Source organism: Diadema setosum, chromosome 10 (genome assembly GCF_964275005.1).
Source record: "Diadema setosum chromosome 10, eeDiaSeto1, whole genome shotgun sequence".
Lineage (NCBI taxonomy): Eukaryota > Metazoa > Echinodermata > Echinoidea > Diadematoida > Diadematidae > Diadema > Diadema setosum.
The window spans coordinates 29,314,876-29,332,719 of NC_092694.1; the positions used below are offsets into that span (position 1 = coordinate 29,314,876).

At 39.7% G+C, this 17,844-nt stretch overlaps 1 protein-coding gene across 1 annotated transcript; it reads left to right on the forward strand.

Annotated features, from left to right (window-relative positions):
• The first annotated feature begins 2,013 nt into the window (after window positions 1–2,013).
• On the forward strand, window positions 2,014–16,393 carry LOC140234507 (WASH complex subunit 5-like). Its single transcript, XM_072314548.1, has 5 exons — window positions 2,014–2,140; window positions 2,593–2,689; window positions 5,463–5,622; window positions 13,523–13,610; window positions 15,255–16,393. The coding sequence occupies exons 1-5, from the start codon at window positions 2,018–2,020 to the stop codon at window positions 15,312–15,314; spliced, it is 528 nt and encodes a 175-aa protein (XP_072170649.1). The 5' UTR covers window positions 2,014–2,017; the 3' UTR covers window positions 15,315–16,393.
• The last annotated feature ends 1,451 nt before the right edge of the window (window positions 16,394–17,844 follow it).

A 17,844-nucleotide genomic window follows, 5' to 3' on the forward strand; every position in this document is an offset into this window, starting at 1 on the left:
GTGGTACGTCCCAAAATACCACAGGACAAGTCGTGAAGTACTGTCATGTGGTACTATCCTGTGGTACTGTCCTGTGGTATGTCCCAAAATACCACAGGACAATTCCTGTGGTACTGTCCTGTGGTACTATCCTGTGGTATTTTCCTGTGGTACTGTCCTGTGGAACTGCCCTGTGGTACTGTCCTGTGGTACGTCCTAAAATACCACAGAACAAGTCGTGTGGTACTGTCCTGTGGTACTATCCTGTGGTACTTTCCTGTTGTACTCTCATGTGGTATGTCCCAAAATACCACAGGACAATTCATGTGGTACTGTTGTGTGGTATACGTCCCAAAATACCACAGGACAATTTGTGTGTATACTGTCTTGTTGTACTGTCCTGTGGTACTGTCCTGTGGTACTTTCCTGTGGTAATGTCCTGTGGTACTGCCCTGTGGTACATCCCAGAGTACCACACGAGCCTGTGACACAGTATCACACAGTTCCTGTGTTAACATATATTTGTGTGGTACATTGTGTGGTACCAACCAGTACCACAGGGAGTACCACATGAGCCTGTAAAACAGTACCACACAGTTCCTGTGGTAACATTTATTTATGTGGTACATTGTGTGGTACTGACAAGTACTACAGGGAGTACCCTACAAGCCTGTGGTACAGTACCACACAGTTCCTGTGGTAACATTACAAGTGTGTGGTACATTGTGTGGTACCGACAAGTACCACAGGGAGTACCACAGGACTTTTTTGTTAGGGGTCATTCATACAATAATAACAAGTAGCCCGTGTTCGCATGCTTGGCAAGATACGGCTAGCCATGTATCAGTACCATGTACATGGTGTATAGTAACAATTTTCGTGCATCAGTAATTATTATAGAATGGGTAGCGAGAATCCTGCGATCTCATTGGTCAAGAGCTATGTGTTGGTTTTTACTGGTCGCACGCTGAGTCACAGTGGTAAACATGTTATCGCGCACTTGTAGCAAGAGTACGCGTACTTGTAACAAAGATTCGCGCACTAAACAAGCGTTCGCGCACCCAGTACGAGACGCGTATTGGCTAAAACAACCATGCATCAGTATTTACTGATGCATGGCTGGCCGTGCGTCCAGTAAAAACTGATGCATGGTATGTGTATGCCAAGCCAAAAGGAAATGCATCCAGTAATTTTGTCATTGGGTAACACGATAGAAAAAGGGGTTTTTGGCAAGAAAATTACCCATTCTATAAATCAGATGACGCACATGTCTTTTCGTGGGTCAGTCGGAATATAGTGTGCATCCGGTAACTATGAATTTAGCCTAAACCCTCTCGGCTTCGCCTCGTGGGTTAAGCATTCCATAGTTACCTTATGCACACAATTCTGACTGACGCACTCAGACCTGTGCGTCATTTGTATACTGATGCATGGTTTCATCTATGGCAAGCCAAAAAAAAAAAAGACTTGCAGTTTGTCAGAAATACGATTTAAAAAATAATAGAGATTAGGCAAAATTTTGTTTCCATTCTGTAAAACAAATGATGTATGTGTCTTTTTGCGTACCAGAAGGAATGTAGTGTGCATGTGGTAAGTATGGAAGTTAGCCTAAACCTGCTCACGAATACTGTCTACAATGTTATATTTGCACACAGATATTTTTGCAAATGAGAAAGTCATAGACATTTTCGCGAGATGCTGTTTTGGCGAACTGATGCAGATGCTATCATAAGTGCACTATTACCCTACCGCATGTAGAAATTTTTTGCGTGGTGTTGAATTCACAATCCAACGGTGATTTGGGAAATATGCAAAAATTAAACCCTCACGAAAATAACAGATTATATAGTAGATGATGAGAGATTGAGAGTGGTCGTGATGATGGACAGAGAGGGGGGGGGCAGATATACAAAAAGGAGGGGGGCAGATATACAAAAAGGAGGGGGGAACAGAAAGACTGAGAAAGAAGGGGAGGGAAAGAAGAAGAATGGGTACTGTTACATAATCATGTACCCTCCTCTATGCATCCAGGAGCCTGATGACAGACGTGGAGGTCCACTACCAGGACCCCACCCGACCTTACCCCAAGGAAGACAACCCCCTCATGTACGAGCTCTCCTCCTACCTGGAGTGCGCCGGGATCGGAAATCCCCTAGCCAAGGTGAGGTCTCACTGTATTATCGCCATTTGCACAATGAACAATTTTTAGCCCGTTGAGGACGGGCTGATTTTGCTACAACACGCGTTTCCCACAGGACACCAGCGCGAGTATACTCGGGACTCATCCTCAACGGGTTAAAATTCCATGATGCAACTCACCACACTACACGTACTTGTACATGTGCAATTGTGTAGGTCCACGCTCCTGTCACTGTTTATTTGGCGTGTGCACTGTCTAGAAGATTCAAAGCTTCTTCAAAGCTTCTTCAAAGATTCTTCATCTGTAGCCAAGTGATTTTCTCTGGGCCGTGTGTGAACGGTGGCAAATTGATACATGTCGTGATGTCTTTTGTGTGTGTGACTGCTGCTCAAGGTTGTTTTATTGAAATGTTGAAATGTTGAAATGTTGAATGTTGAAACGTTTTTAAATACTTTTTTTCCTGTCCTTCTCAGATCTACATTACCACCAAGAGGTTGCCCTACTTCTCCCTCTTCACCTTCCTCTTTGTCGTCTCCCAATTGCCCAAGCTCCAGTACGTCAAGACAGTAGGTGAGTCCACCTCCCAAGGTCAAAGGTCAAAAGGTAGCTTCTGTCAATAGACTTGCTTTCGTTGTATCAGCAGACTTCGGCCTGATGACAAAGCCTCAGGAAGTGACAGGAATCCTATAAAAAAAGAAATGTCTTTACATCCTGTTGCTCTGCAGGGGAAGTTTATGGGAAAACTTCAAGAGACTTGTTGAGCCCGGAGCTTGCTAAAATCTTGTGTTCATGTTTTTTTAATGACCATCTTTCTGTTCTGTCGTTGTGGCTTCATTCTCCCCTCCCTGTGTTTCACGTTGTGTTCCACATACAGAGTATACATATGAACAGCGTAATAGAGATTTTACTGAAATCAGACAGAAAAGTATCAAAAGCTGAGATATGAAAATGCCAAATATGTTTTCACAAACTTGCGACATCAGTTATTATAAAATGGGTTCAAGAATGTAGCCAATTGGAAGCGCTGAAATGAGTCACGTGTGCGTGCATTAATTTCTCACTAACATGCACGGCCTGACGTTACAATGTTTACACTAGCAGTGCGCACTCAATCAGCTGTTACAAGTGCGTCGCGCGCTACTATATGCGCTGTCAATCCTGTAAACAACTTCTAGTTCGGGCTGCCGGCCGGCCTTTCTTGTGTGCATAACGTGTGTGGCGTACGTATACTCTTATACGTAATACAGTACTTACACATTTTGTATATGTGCGGGATTTCCGAGTGCGACGTGCGTAAATGTTTGGGACGAACATCTTCGGACATCTTGACTCTTGAGAGAGTGCTACATGTAGCTGACTGGTATTGACCCACAAAGGTACGTGAAAAATGCTGTTAGTTTTCGACCCATTTTATGAAACAAATGATGCACAGGATTATTTCGTGGCGTTAGTGGAGATGCAGCTCACTCTCGGGTATTTACAATGTAGTGCAACATGCACTCGGCTTCGCCTCGTGCATGTTTCACAATTGTAAATACCCTTGAGTGCTCTACATCTCCACTAACGCACTCTATCCTGTGCATCATTTGTATACAATCGCATGCCCAAGTTGCTTGTGGACACGATGGTGTCATGATCTTACTACTCTCCTATTGGTTCGTATGTAGAGTTATTGATATTAGTGTTTCGACAATAATGTAATATTTGTCACAGGTCTCCCTTTTAAGACAGGAATTTTACAAAATTATTACAACTATAGAATAGTTTGAGATAAATAGTATACAGTATCACCTCACATACTGTAAAAGTGGCAACTTTTGCACAACTACCAGATTTGTTGCTCAGTCATGTATAGCTGAATTGTGTTTGTTTTAATTACAGTCAAATTGCTACTTATTATAGTGAATTCACTCAGAAAAAAAGAAAATGTACACTGTGTTGTACAAACAAATGAATAGTTTTATTCCTGCTCTAGAATCTCAAACTAAAACATTTTCCAAAGTCAAACACTACATGAAAGTTTCCACATTTGCAAAGTGTGTCCTTGACTGATACCACTCTTCTTTGAAAACATGAGACTTCCCAAAGCCATCTTTCCATTATTGTCTGATTTTTAATGAATCCTTTATATACACTGATTAGTCTAAGTTCACTCTTTTTATTTTCACTCACACGGAGTATCCTTTCACTTCAATCCCACAAAGAGAGCCCAATGGTGTGAGATTATTGTACAGCAAGCCTACATATAATGTATTTGCGGCTCTATTTCAGACGCTCGGTATACAGTATGTCAAAATGAAAGCCCTTTGCAAATGACTTCCCAATATTTTGTTAACCCTTTGCGCTTTGAGTGCAGATTGGCACAGAAGATCCCATAGCAGGTGTACACACTGTCCAAAGTCCCTCGGCACAAAAAGGGTTATAACTTGCCAATGTGTACATTATATCATGAGGTCTTCCCGAATCTTTAGTCCAAATTTATTGAAGCCCAATGCTGTTCTGTTTGCTTTTTAACGCCTTGCTCATCTAGTGGCAGTTCCTTTGCAGGAGGCATGTTGCGTATACTCTGTTTTTGTTTTGTGTTTTTTCCATTGTATCCAGGACCTGCATGTACCTGTACATTTGTCTCTGTGATAGTCTCTGTGTTATGTTTTGACCCATTAACTCTTTATGTGCCATGATGGAAACCCCTGTTTGCCACATTATTCTGAGACACCAATGTAGTCATGCTTTGAGAAAACATTCTGTTTTTCAAATCCATGTAATTTTTTATAGATTTCTGTTAAGTTGGACTTGTAGTGAGCAAAGTTGTAGAGAAAATGCCAAACTTTGCTTTGATGTAAATTTTATGACAAATCTGTGATTGCTAGGGTTAGGAACTACATTATTGTAAAATAGCATGCCTTTTGCACACAAAATAGTGACAGAAACTTAGAATTTACACACAAATTCAGCAAGGAACGCAACTTGCTAGTCAATCACCACATAAAATGCAAGCTATATTTGAGAGGACCATAACTGCGAGAAATGCTTTCATTGTACTGGTGGCATCTGGTGAATTGTCGATCGGTTTGGGCGGGTTTGTGCTCTCAAGCGGAATATGCGAAGTTGGCATGCCGTCGCCGGAGTCGGGTTTGCGAACGTAGCACATAAATAAAGTCATAGACTAGGCCTAAGTATTCATGGGCAGGTGTCCATGGGAAATGCATGTTTTTCATAGCGAATTCAGCTCATCCTTAGTGGGAGGGATACCGAGTGCTACGTGTAGTTGGAGAGGGATTATAGGTAGTGTCATTGGAGGTGAGGACGTCATTTACCATCCCTTTCTTTAATAACCGATCAGGGAGCATCATTGGCAAGCTGCCCAAGGATCCCATCGACGGCCCGCCCTTCATCGTCGGGACGCTGTCCCTCCTCAAGCAGTTCCACTCGGAGAACACGGACCAGTTCCTGGCCCTGCTCGGGCAGTACGTCAGGTCCCTGGTGGAGTCCACGGCGGCTGGGTGAGTCCTCCAAAAGAGGCAAAGCCTTTTGGTTCCTCTTGGTCCAATCCATGTCTTTTAACCCTACATGTATCTTAACTGGGCTATTTGAGACCAAGTTTTTACCCCCCCCCCCCCCTTCAGATCTCGGCCGCTGATCACGCGATCGCCGATCACGCAATCGCCGCAAAATTTTGCCTGAACATAGAGCCGGATGTCAACTACAAGATTACATGGTCATACAAAAGAAAAATTTTGATTTTCTATTTTTAGTAAATTAATTATGCAAATTTACGCATGAAATCATATTTTCACCTATAACTCTATGAAAGAGACTGAAGGATTCCTAAATTTTTGTGTAAGAGTTCCTCAAGACACAATGAACAATTTTCTTTTAAGAAATAGCACAATCAAAATCAGTTTCTTTAGTTTTTTATTGTTTTATTAATTTCTTATTTATTTCATTGTTTTTTTTCGACCTTTTGTTTTCTATTGTTTTTTGGCTAAAATTTGTTGCAGGCACGTTTTCAAGCTTATCTACATTAAAATTGATTAATTTCAATGGTTAAAAGTTGAAATAATCTAATTTATATCAATTTTACCAGAAAACACAATTTGCATTGGATTTGCACACGATATCATGAATTTGAGCCATTTTCGGGTTGACATGCATATGCAAAATATTACATAACTTCAGAATGGTGTACCCGGACATTGCAAATTTGATCTCAAAATATGCGGAAGACTTCAATGAAAAATGTCATGAACCGATGCAGCAAAATCTTTGCACGTTGCGGAATCATTGCGTGAAATGTCGAGGGGGGGGGGGCTCAAATTGACCCCCCCCCCCTCAGTTAAAATAGGGTTAAGTCTGCTCCCTAATAATTGTCCCCGCCGAACGAGTTCGAGCAGGGGACTATGAAACGGGCGCCGTACGTGTGTGTGTCCGTGCGTCCGTCCGTGCGTCCGTCCGTGTGTGCGTCCGTGTGTGATCAAAATGTTCAATTTGCTACTTCTCTGTCATTTATGAGCCAATTTTGATTCTGTTTGCTTTATATGATAGCACTACATGGGAGCTTTAAAACTTCTACACAGAATTTCAGTTGTGACCTTTGACCTTGACCTTTGACCTATATTGTACATTTTGGTACAAAATGCTACTCCTTCGCCATTTCTAACCCGATTTCGATTCCGTTTGCTTTATGTGATGGCACTAGGTGAGGGCTTCAAAACTTCTACACAGAATTTTGACCTTTGACTTCTTTGACCTTTGACCTTGATTTTTGACCTATATTGTACATTTTGCTACAAAATGCTACTCCTTCGCCATTTCTAACCCGATTTCGATTCCGTTTGCTTTATATGATGGCACTAGTTGAGGGCTTCAAAACTCCTACACAGAATTTTGACCTTTGACTTCTTTGACCTTTGACCTTGATTTTTGACCTATATTGTGCATTTTGCTACAAAATGCTACTCCTTCGCCGTTTCTAACCCGATTTCGATTCCGTTTGCTTTATGTGATAGCACTAGGTGAGGGCTTCAAAACTTCTACACAGAATTTTGACCTTTGTCTTCTTTGACCTTTGACCTTGATTTTTGACCTATATTGTACATTGGCTACAAAATGCTACTCCTTCGCCATTTCTAACCCAATTTCGATTCCATTTGCTTTATGTGATGGCACTAGGTGAGGGCTTCAAAACTTTTACACAGAATTTTGACCTTTGACTTCTTTGACCTTTGACCTTGATTTTTTACCTATATTGCACATTTTGTTACAAAATGCTACTTCCGGCGGGGACATATATTACGCACCGCGTAATTTCTACTTTTCCTTGTTTCATCCTAGTGCCAACCACACAAAGCATAACATCGTATTATAAAGTATTCACTTTGGGGACAGCTTGCCCAAAGACTAGAGCTATGTAGACATGAATTTCATTAAAAATTCTTTTTATGTGTTTACACATGTACTTCGGCCCAGGGTAAAAAGAAAAAAAAACAGAAATAAAAAACTCAACGAGACAAAAACAAAATTTCTCCGGAAAACCTTTTGACCTTGCAATACTCTCAATGCCAAAATGCTCTAGATGTGCTGTTCTATAGTGTCATGCACACACATACACGTTGTTCTGCTACAGTTTCTGACCACATGAGCATTGAGAATTAGGGGTTTCAGAACAAACACTGCACTGGGGCTTTCCTTAGCTCAGTCGGTAGAGCACCGGGCTGGCAATCCGGAGGTATTGGGTTTGAATACCGATAGAATCCCATTTTGTTTGCTCACTTTTCCACAGATACATTATTATCTAGATAACCAATTTTGTATTCTTTGTTGTTGTTGTTGTTTTTAAATACAAGATTAATAAATACATACCTATTGTATAACCAACTTTAATGTTAGTGTAGTTTACAAAAGCACAGCATCCCAACATCCAAATACCATCTACAATTTGTACACTGTTGGCTGTATTATATTTGTGGCATGGCACGGTATGATGTGCATGTGTGGCACACTCTAGAACATGTCATTTCGTACACTGGTACAGCATGGCACAGTTCGGTCATCTCTCAATCCGTGCACGTTGCCTACTTCCTCTAAAGGTATTGTTTGCCATTGGGAGCAGTGATTTCAAAAATGTCCGAGTCATCACGTATGATACATATGTGTAGGTCAGTTGCATCACAAAGCAAACATCCTGCCATCTAAAAATTTTGCAATATAGCCTAGAATATAAAAAGGAGATATCACTATTTTTCTCATTAAAGGTAGGGGATACCTTTTACAGACCTCCCAAAATGCAGCAAAACATTAAATCGTCTGTTGAGAATAAAAAGGGGGTCTTGAACACTATGGGTTTTGTGACAACTTAACGCCCTTATCATTCTCAACCGACGAAATATGAACCTCAGGGGACTTGTTTAGGCCACTGCTGAGAAATTTGGAAGTCAACAGTTATCTACAATTTGAATAATGCACAAAACTCAACTACTCAGTAGTTCTGTGTGTCAGCCACACTCAAGCCTTTTTGTTGCAGTCTTCTGTATTTTTTATCTATGAACACAAATCTAAAAGTATAAGAGCTGATGTAATAACATATAGAGTGTGTGGCAAGAATGTATATAGAAATGTTTGGAAGTTTTGATGAAAATTCTTCACAAAATATATGTGATGGACACACATGCAGTGCATGGATCTGCAAAGGTAGCCTAGTAATGTACTGGAATTTACGATGAGCCCCGAAAAAAATTCAATTCAAAATCTAATGGTCAACAGAAATGTACTAATTGTTACCTTCCACTTTCAGTACTTTATGGGAGTTTCTAAAATGATACTCTCTTCAACATACCACTGTATTTATACAACTCTTCATTTAAGGCATGCAAATGGGATTCCCTACCTTTAAACCATAACTGAGTTGACAGTTTATTCTAGAAACAATTTTATTGTAACAATTGTTCACATTTTGTAGATTTAACAATACTTAATATTGATTGAAAAATATTGATTATCAATTTTACATTGGTTGTTTCTATCCCTTCAATGTACTGTAAAAGTGGATATTTTCGCGCGACTAATTTTTTGCGCTAGGCCAGGTCAGAAGAGTTTCGTGTGTTTTTAATTCCGCGGAATCAAGACATCACGCACAGGAACGTATGGCAAGCAAAAATATTCGCGTGTTTTTATTTTCGCGCTAGTTTCTGGTTGCGCGAAATGCGCGAAAATTTCAACACCGCGAAAATTTCCACTTTTACAGTAGCTCACATTTTAGAATTATTTTGAAGCTCGAAAGCTGGGTTTTTATTTGATCTGCAAATGGTATATGATGCCTTTAAAATTAAAACTGATATAATCCCACAACTCCACTGGACCTGCCACTGACTTGAGGTCTTAGAACAAAAGTGAAACCACAATCACGATCTACAATGTATGTGCTTTGTGTATGTGATTGTGTTTGTTTTTGTTGTTGTTTTTTTTGCTTTGTTTGTGGGGGGGGGGGTGTATGTCTATTTAATGTGTGTATCCATGCATTTCATGGTAGAACAGTTGGCCCGCTCGATGGCAGTGCTGAATGGACCATCCCATGTCATTTTTGTTCTACATGTGTTCCCTGAATGATGTCAATGTGTTTCAGTTGTTATCATTCTATGCGTAGGATTCCTGATTTGGCAAATGAACAAAGAAATGACAAAAATATACTGTAGAAATGGACATTTTTCGCTGTTTGGAAATTTTTGCACAACCAGAAGCTAGAGCGAAAATGAAAGGACGCCAATATTTTTGCATGCCATATGTACAAATGTACCAGTACGTGATGACCTGACTCCACGAAATTAAAAACATGCCAAATTCATCTTACCCAGCCGAGTGTGTAAAATTACTCATGCAAAAATGTCCACTTTTACAGTTAGATGAGTGCAGCTGTTACTCATGGCTGTCAAACCCATTGGCCGGAATTCACGAAGGTGGTACAAATGAAACCATGGTTTAAACCATGAAGCGCCAAGTGTCGCATGGAATATTTTGTTACGAAATCAGTAATTTCGACGATGAAATTATTATTTTGTAACGAAATGACAACATTTTGTAACTAAATGAACATTTCGTCCACGAGATGATAATCTCGTTAAAGAAGCGGTCATTTTGTCGACGAAATGACCAATTTCGTAACGAAATATTCCATGCGACACTTGGCGCTCCATGGTTTTTGTCCATGGTTTAAACCATGGTTTCATTTGTACCACCTTCGTGAATTCGGGCCATTGGGCACAAAAACAAACTGCATGCCATTATTATGAGCATTCTGGTTTTGATTGCGATGCTGATGCTAATTAGTAGAGACAGCTGTGATTATGGAAGAGAAATAATGTACAAATTCTGCATGATTATGAGCTGAGTAAGCCCCAACCTGTTAACAATAAGTCACAGACTTCGAAAGTAGTTTAGAAGGATTGCTGCAAACTTTAGAAGGATTGCTGCAAGTACTAACACCGTAATTCTACAAGACACTTCAACACTGCCGGGGAATTTCAATATTGTGTGGGCACACAATTCTAGTTGGGCAACTGTGGGTAGCATGAAATTGTTTTTTCACCCCCTAACTTGGGTTCATCTCCAAGTGCCGGCCTGAACAGTGCAGTGGGAAGTTCTTGGTACATTTTGTAATCATGATTGTCCTATTTTTGATCAAAGCGCTAATGTATTGAGCTATGACAGGCACCGCAATGATGAAGAAAGAAAGGATAGTTAAATGATTAGTAATACAGTGCTGAGAGTTATTAATGCATTATTGAAACTTGTACCTGTTTTGAGCATAGCGTGGCCCTGAGCCAGCATGTTGCAAATTGAATGACATCATACAGTAACTTAAACCCGAAACAGTTGCGGCATGAAACTTTCGCAAATTGGAGTGGATAGCCTTCTTCATGGTGTGAAACTTTTGCGAAGTAGCACCGGCATTTAGTGCATGTGTAGACAAAAACTTGTGTGTGCAAGTTAATTTCACAAATCTTGGCTCCTTGCAAAATTTGGGAAAGTTTCATGCACAGGAAAATTTCTGGTTGTAAGAGTCATGGATGTAACATGATTATCTAAACAACACCGAAGGAGAATATTACAAGTTAGAGCATACCCAATAATGAAACAGTACAATATAATATATTTGTTTGGGATATTCCCCAAGATTGTGTGTATGAAGTAATTATGGGTAGCTTACGATACACGTAGATGATCTTTATGTTTCCTTGATTTCCAAGCTCTTACATGAATCTCAATGGAGCACCAGAAATTATATTTCACATGAGTTTAGCATGGGATTGTGTAATTACATATTGTTTTGGTCTTTCTTTTCGGTTTTTTTTTTTTCTTTCTTTTTTTACTGGTAACAGTGGTAAGGATCATCATAAAGAAATGGTAGATGTAAAATATTAAAGTGAGTACGTATGTCACTGTCATGTGATTCTCAAAGTTCAGTTGTTAAATATGCCAGTGATGTAGTTTGTTCTCCCAGTAGATTTGAATTTTGGCACCATGACATTAATGTATTTTATGGAAAAGAGGGTTTGAATAATACTGGACACCATATTTCATGAGATTTTTATTTTTCGCGAATTTCGTAAGTCAGGTGCTTTTCGCGAAATTAAAGACACACGGTAATAGTGGCTCTGATCCCGATATGAATGTGATGCACATATATATTTCTCTGTTCAGTACAGTACTCCATGATCGCGAATTTAAGCACTCGCAAAAAACGTTGGGAAGTCCCGATTTGCGAAAATTAAGACTCACTAAATGTATGGCATATCCATTAGTTGAAGCATTGTGCGATTGGTTCCATAATTGTGGAAACAGAGAATGCAGAGCATACACGCTGAAATGGTTGGAATCATGTAATTCCCAACGTTCAGTTGTACATAATGTAATTTTAAAGTATACCAGTGATGTGGTTTGTTCCCCATGAACAAGAAACATACATATTGTATGTATGCATGCACCATGACATTAACATATTGTATCAAAAAAGAGAGTTTTGAATGTGAATTGAAGCTTGATATGATGGGTCCCATCATTGTGGAATCACAGAAAATATTGTACAAATGATGCATAGGTGGGAGAGCATTATTAGTGGAGATGCAGTGTATTCGAGAATGTTTCAAGGTACTACACGTATTTACCAATGGAAGCAGAAATGTCTGAAATATCACATTTGATGCATATGTGTGGTCAGTTGCATCATAAAACATCCTGCCATATGAAAATTATGCAGTAAAGCCCAAAATGTAAGGAGATGTCTTTATTTTTCTCTATAAACCATAACTGTAGACGGTTTAGTCTAGAAACATTTTCATTATAAACTATTGTTCACATTTTGGGTATTTAACAATACTTAACATTGATTATACTGATTTAAATTTTTACATTGGTTGTTTCTATCCCTAACTCACATTTTAGAACTATTTTGAAGCACTAAAGCTGGGTTTTTGTTTCATCTGCAAATGCAAATAATTCCTTTGAAATGGTGTAACATGCACAAGGCACAGCCGAGTGCTTGTTGCACAACATTGCTAATACCCTAGAGTGATCTGCGTCTCCACTAGTGTTCCAAACTTAAACCTGTGCATTATTTGTTTTATGAAATGGTTCTATAAACTGTTTTTCAATTACCTTGATGGGTAAACACAAGTCAGCTACATGTAGAACTTGCTTTTGAAAAAGCCAAGATGTCCAAAGAGGTGTTCTGAACTACACTGTACTGAACATAAATTACATGTAATACACTGTAAGTGATTGAGTTCTACATGTGCTCATTTTAAACTGACTGGTAAACCCTGCACAGTGTGCATTGCTAAAGTGTGCAATTGTGGCATCATTGAGTGTGATTTTTTTCCTAGCTATGAATCTGTCTGTCTGTCATTTCTGTCCTGTCTATATACCTGTCTGTCTTTCTGTCTATCTGTCCCCCATGTTGTCTCCTCTGTCCTTCCTGCCTGTGGTATAACCTGTCCGTATTGTCTGTCTGTCTGTCTGTCTGCCTGCCTGTCAATCCGAGTATCTCTCTCTCTCTCTTTCCCTCTTCTGTCTATATGTTTGCCAATCTATGTGTCTTTCTCTTTTTCTCCTGTCTATATATCAATCTGTCTGTCTGTATGTATGAATGTCGAGATCTCTTTCTTTTCTGTCTGTATACAGTACCTGTATGTCAATGTTTGTGTGTCTCTTTCTTTCCCCTCATGTCTGTCTGTCTGTCTGTCAATCTGTATGTCTTTTTTTCTCTTGTTCTGTACACTTTTCCCATCTGTCTATCTATTTATCTCTCACTTTCTATTCTGACTGTGTATACCTGTTTCTCTTTTGCCTGTTCATTCTCGACTGTACGTCTGTCTGACTGACTTGTCTGTATGTCTGTTTGCCCCGCAGTGGCCGATCCTCTGAGCTTCCCCAGGAGGTTGTGTGCATTCTTGCCTTCCTGGATGACTTTGTCCACTACGCCTCTTTGCCTAGACAGGTAGGTACCAGCTGTAATAGTCTACCACTTTGCTCATGGAAGTTATAGTTGGATTTACAATTCTCGCTATCGCCAATGACGTAAAAAGTACCTGGATGTTCATTTAATAAGCGTCATTTACGGTGCATTATGGGATAGTCCGGTAGCAAAGTCACTTCCGTTCGTACGCGCGTGATACCTGACTAATGCTATTTACACACACAACCGACTGTATTCTACGTGTACTTACTGTTTTCTCGACTTGAATTTCAGCTTTAATATGATTTGAAATTTCTCCATTCTTAAGAAATTGCTGTTAATACGACTATGGGTTGTTACTGCGAAGCTGCAATGTTTTGTTCGCACGACAATAAATGAACAAATTCTACAGAAATAGGTCCCTTACTGGCATGCGAGACGTGACGTGGCCGCTTGGGTGAAGTTTGCGGGTGACTCCACAGCGCAGTACGTGCGCGTGCGACTTACTAGTAGTAGTACTTGCTTGGAAGAAATTGCTTCGGAGACAGGATAAGTTCGAGATCACGGTTCGTTCCCGATTGTTTTCGCGACACTTCGACAGAGAACAAATAAAAAAAGATGGGCATTCCATGACGATATCCAGGTGGGTGAATATTTTCCAGCATATTTTCAGGGTATGCAGAGATGACTGATCAGTGATGTGCACATTGATCGCATGATCAAGCAGTACGATGTACCGGTATGTGTTAGCTTAGGTTGTATGCGTGCGGTGGTGCATGCTAATGCAAGGCTATCCTAGGGCAGTGGGAGCCGGGCTATAGCTACTGTGTACGAGTATGACAGGCCTGGCCACTGGCTGGCTCGGGTACAGCCGCTTACTGTACTTGTATCCGTGGTCGGCGCTGCACTATAGGTAAGGTACACATACGCGCACGCTAGCGCTGCGCAAAATAAGCCCCGCGCCGGAAGTGCCTTAGCCCAGGAAGTGCACTAAATCTTGACGAAAAAGCTACATCCGGGTACTTTTTACGTCATTGGCGATAGCGAGAACTGTAGGTGCTGCACAGTTCTTGAGAAGATTTGGGGTTCAAGCCCTGCCAAAATACTTTGATGCCTGTGATTGAAGCACGTATTACGGAAGGCTTGTGTAAATTGTAGGCATGTTTCGATGGTAAACATAATTTGTAGAAAAACATGCAAAAAAAAAAATTGCATTTTTGAGCAGGACCATACGTATCACACATGGACACTCAAAACAGTGTACTGTGATGATTTTTACTATTGTTATGATCATGGTTATGATTTTATTTAATATTGTTAGTGTTATCTATTATTATTTTTGTTGTTATCATTATTTATTATTACTACTATTATTATGATTATAATTATTATTATCATTATTATCATTATCATTATTATTATCATTATTATTACTACTACTACTACTACTACTACTACTACTACTACTACTACTACTACTACTACTACTATTATCATCATCATCATCATTATCATGATTGTTTTTGTTGTGTTATCATCACCAACATCCCTGTTTTTATAAGTTTTGTAGTGATATAATGTTTTGCGTAGAAATTCTTGTTCACATCATGATTTTGTCTGTGCCACAAGGAAATTTGGAGGAGCATCCAGCGATTGTATTTCGTCATTTCTTTCATACTGCTGCAGATGGTTGAGTCTCACATTCCTGCTTACATCTTTGACGAGTTCAAGAGCAACGCCCAGTAAGATGCCCCTGGAAGACACACACGGGCGGCCCTGGAGAACCCCTTTTGCAGAGGACAGAAACACTGCATGGATCCCTGGACTCTCTACCATGGTGTTACACTATTCGGGAAGTCCCATGGGGAATATTTTTCTGTGAGCAGCTCAGTGCGCATTTGGGTACAGTATCATGGAGCCTTAAAAAATCGTGTGCAGACAACGGCTGCGTCAGCTGAACAGACTTTAGCGTGTGATTTGCCGCACGCACAACATCCGAGTGAAAACTTACTGGGACAGACAATGAGATGCCACCATTACCAGATCAGGAATATCAGGTGTTGAACAACCATATCAGCGATACAACAACACAGGAAAACGCCTCTCAGATTGTGTGTTGTGATTTGCAAGCACGGGCAAATATTGACCAGTTTCGTCTGGTGGCTCCAGTTATTATGATGGCTCTCTTTCATTATGACTTCTTTTGTCAAAAACCACTTACCCAGGGCTCCTCTTTCTCCCCTTCCCCCTCTATTTTTCTTTCTCCTAAATTCTCTCCGGTGATTTTCCAAAGGTTTGTTAATCCTACAGTTACATAAGGTTTTGCCATTGCAAAAGTGGACACAAATTCTGTTTGTATACCTAGATGTTTGTTGAATGAAAATGAATAGGATTTGTTAAACCAAACATTGCAGCATTATTGTGAAGGTTCTTTATTCTGAAGGTTCATTAGTTTGAAAATGAAAGGAGGTTTGATATTCCAAGGATTTGTTAGTCTAAAAATCAAATTTAAAAAAAAGAACGATCGAACCTTCTGAATTGCGAATTCAATTTCAGTTTCCTATCAACAAACTGTCAAAATTGCGAACTCAATTTCAGTTTCCTATCAAGCTGTCGGAATTGCAAACTCAATTTCAGCTTCCTATCAACAAACTGTCAAAATACCTAACCTTTTTTCATATTTGGATTAAGAAACCTTCAAAATAATGACCTTATGTCATATTTGAATTAACAGATGTACCTTGAGGATAATGAACCTTATGTCGTTTGAAGGATTACAAACTATCAGAATATCAAACCTTCGGAATAGCGAACCTTCGGAATATCAAACTATTCTTGTACCATGTTTGTGCTGTGGAATGTGCACCATTCACGAAGTGATATCACATGTGGGTATTCCCCCTCATCTTAATTCTAAAAGGGAGATTACATCATGCATTCCAAGTTCAACCAACTGTATTTGTCTGTCCCTGCCTCTCTCTCTCTCCAAGAGACGATATGTGACTGTGCATCACTAAACAAACAAAAAGTCGCCGGACATGGATTTTTAGTTAAGGACAGATTCTGGAAGAGCAGAATCTAAGCTTTAAAAATGATGTATAACTCAATTTAAATGGACTCCCCTAACCTACCTAAATACTGGAAAGAATGCACACACTCTGGAAAAGTGTGAACTGGGAAAGGAGGCTTTGAAGTATGGGGTCTATATTCAGGCGTTTAATCTTTCACCAAGCCGCGCTAGCTGTGTGAGGAAAGGGACAAAACACAGGATATGCACCACCAGAGCAACAGCAATGAAGGGACTATTAGATTAAGCTGAAATTAAGCATGTTCTATTAACACATTCTGTCCATGATTGATGCCAACTTTCAAAGCAGTAGCATTATCCTTTCAAAAGTTATTAGACTTGAAAGTGAAGAGTGTACAAAGGATTTCAAGGAATGAAAAGGGGCCTCTATCTAAGACATACCTGATTATTCTACTCTCCCCAAAAAAGGGGTTGTAGAAAAACTGCTAAAAACACACTTTTCCATTCGTGTTATGATCCCAAACTAAAGAATAAGTAGAAGGAAGATAGCTCGTTCAGAAAATATGAAAAACTCAAGATTGACCAAGTTGACCCATTTCACCTGTTTTGAGTCCTCACGTAAAATCAAGGGGTGCGACTTTTTGTTTGTTTTGTGATGCACGGTCACATATACAGTATTTCATCTCTTTTCTTTTTGAGAAATCAAATGAACAGGTTATAGATTCAGATTACAATATAGATACGCTGTATGTCTATATTGCTTTTGGGGCCACAAAACGTTGTATCTCAAAAACGTAAAATGTTCAGAGAGTGGAAGAAGAACATGGATGGTTGGACTCCCGTACGCCTTCCTACAATCTGCCCAGCCTCTGATTTCCACATGGTCAACGCCGCCGTCTCATGGTCAACGCCGCCGTCTCTGGAACTGTGCCAGTGTGATATTATCATTACAACTTTTTAGATTCTATGTGTTTGTGTGTTCATTTTAATAGAATCTTTGCATGTAAACATTCCCAACATTGTACGATCTTGACCATGTATGCTAGAATAGATGACAAGAAAGGGCAATCTTAAACAAAATATCAGGAATGTGAACACTGGGAATTCAAATGGTGTATATGATATGTTTATGTTTGAATTAGTTGCAGCAAAAGTTTTCTTGATGTAAAGGTTAAGAGCTGTTTCTATTTATGGTGAACAACATTAAAAAAAAATATGACAAAATGTTAGTGTAAATCAAAACATGCT

What these genes read in the sequence shown, in the direction of transcription:
- LOC140234507 (XM_072314548.1), top strand. Translation starts at nt 2,018, where the DNA reads ATGACAGACGTGGAGGTCCACTACCAGGACCCCACCCGACCTTACCCC. An exon ending in TCGGAAATCCCCTAGCCAAG is followed by an intron (nt 2,141 to 2,592) that starts GTGAGGTCTCAC and finishes TGTCCTTCTCAG; the next exon opens with ATCTACATTACCACCAAGAG. An exon ending in GTGGAGTCCACGGCGGCTGG is followed by an intron (nt 5,623 to 13,522) that starts GTGAGTCCTCCA and finishes TTTGCCCCGCAG; the next exon opens with TGGCCGATCCTCTGAGCTTC.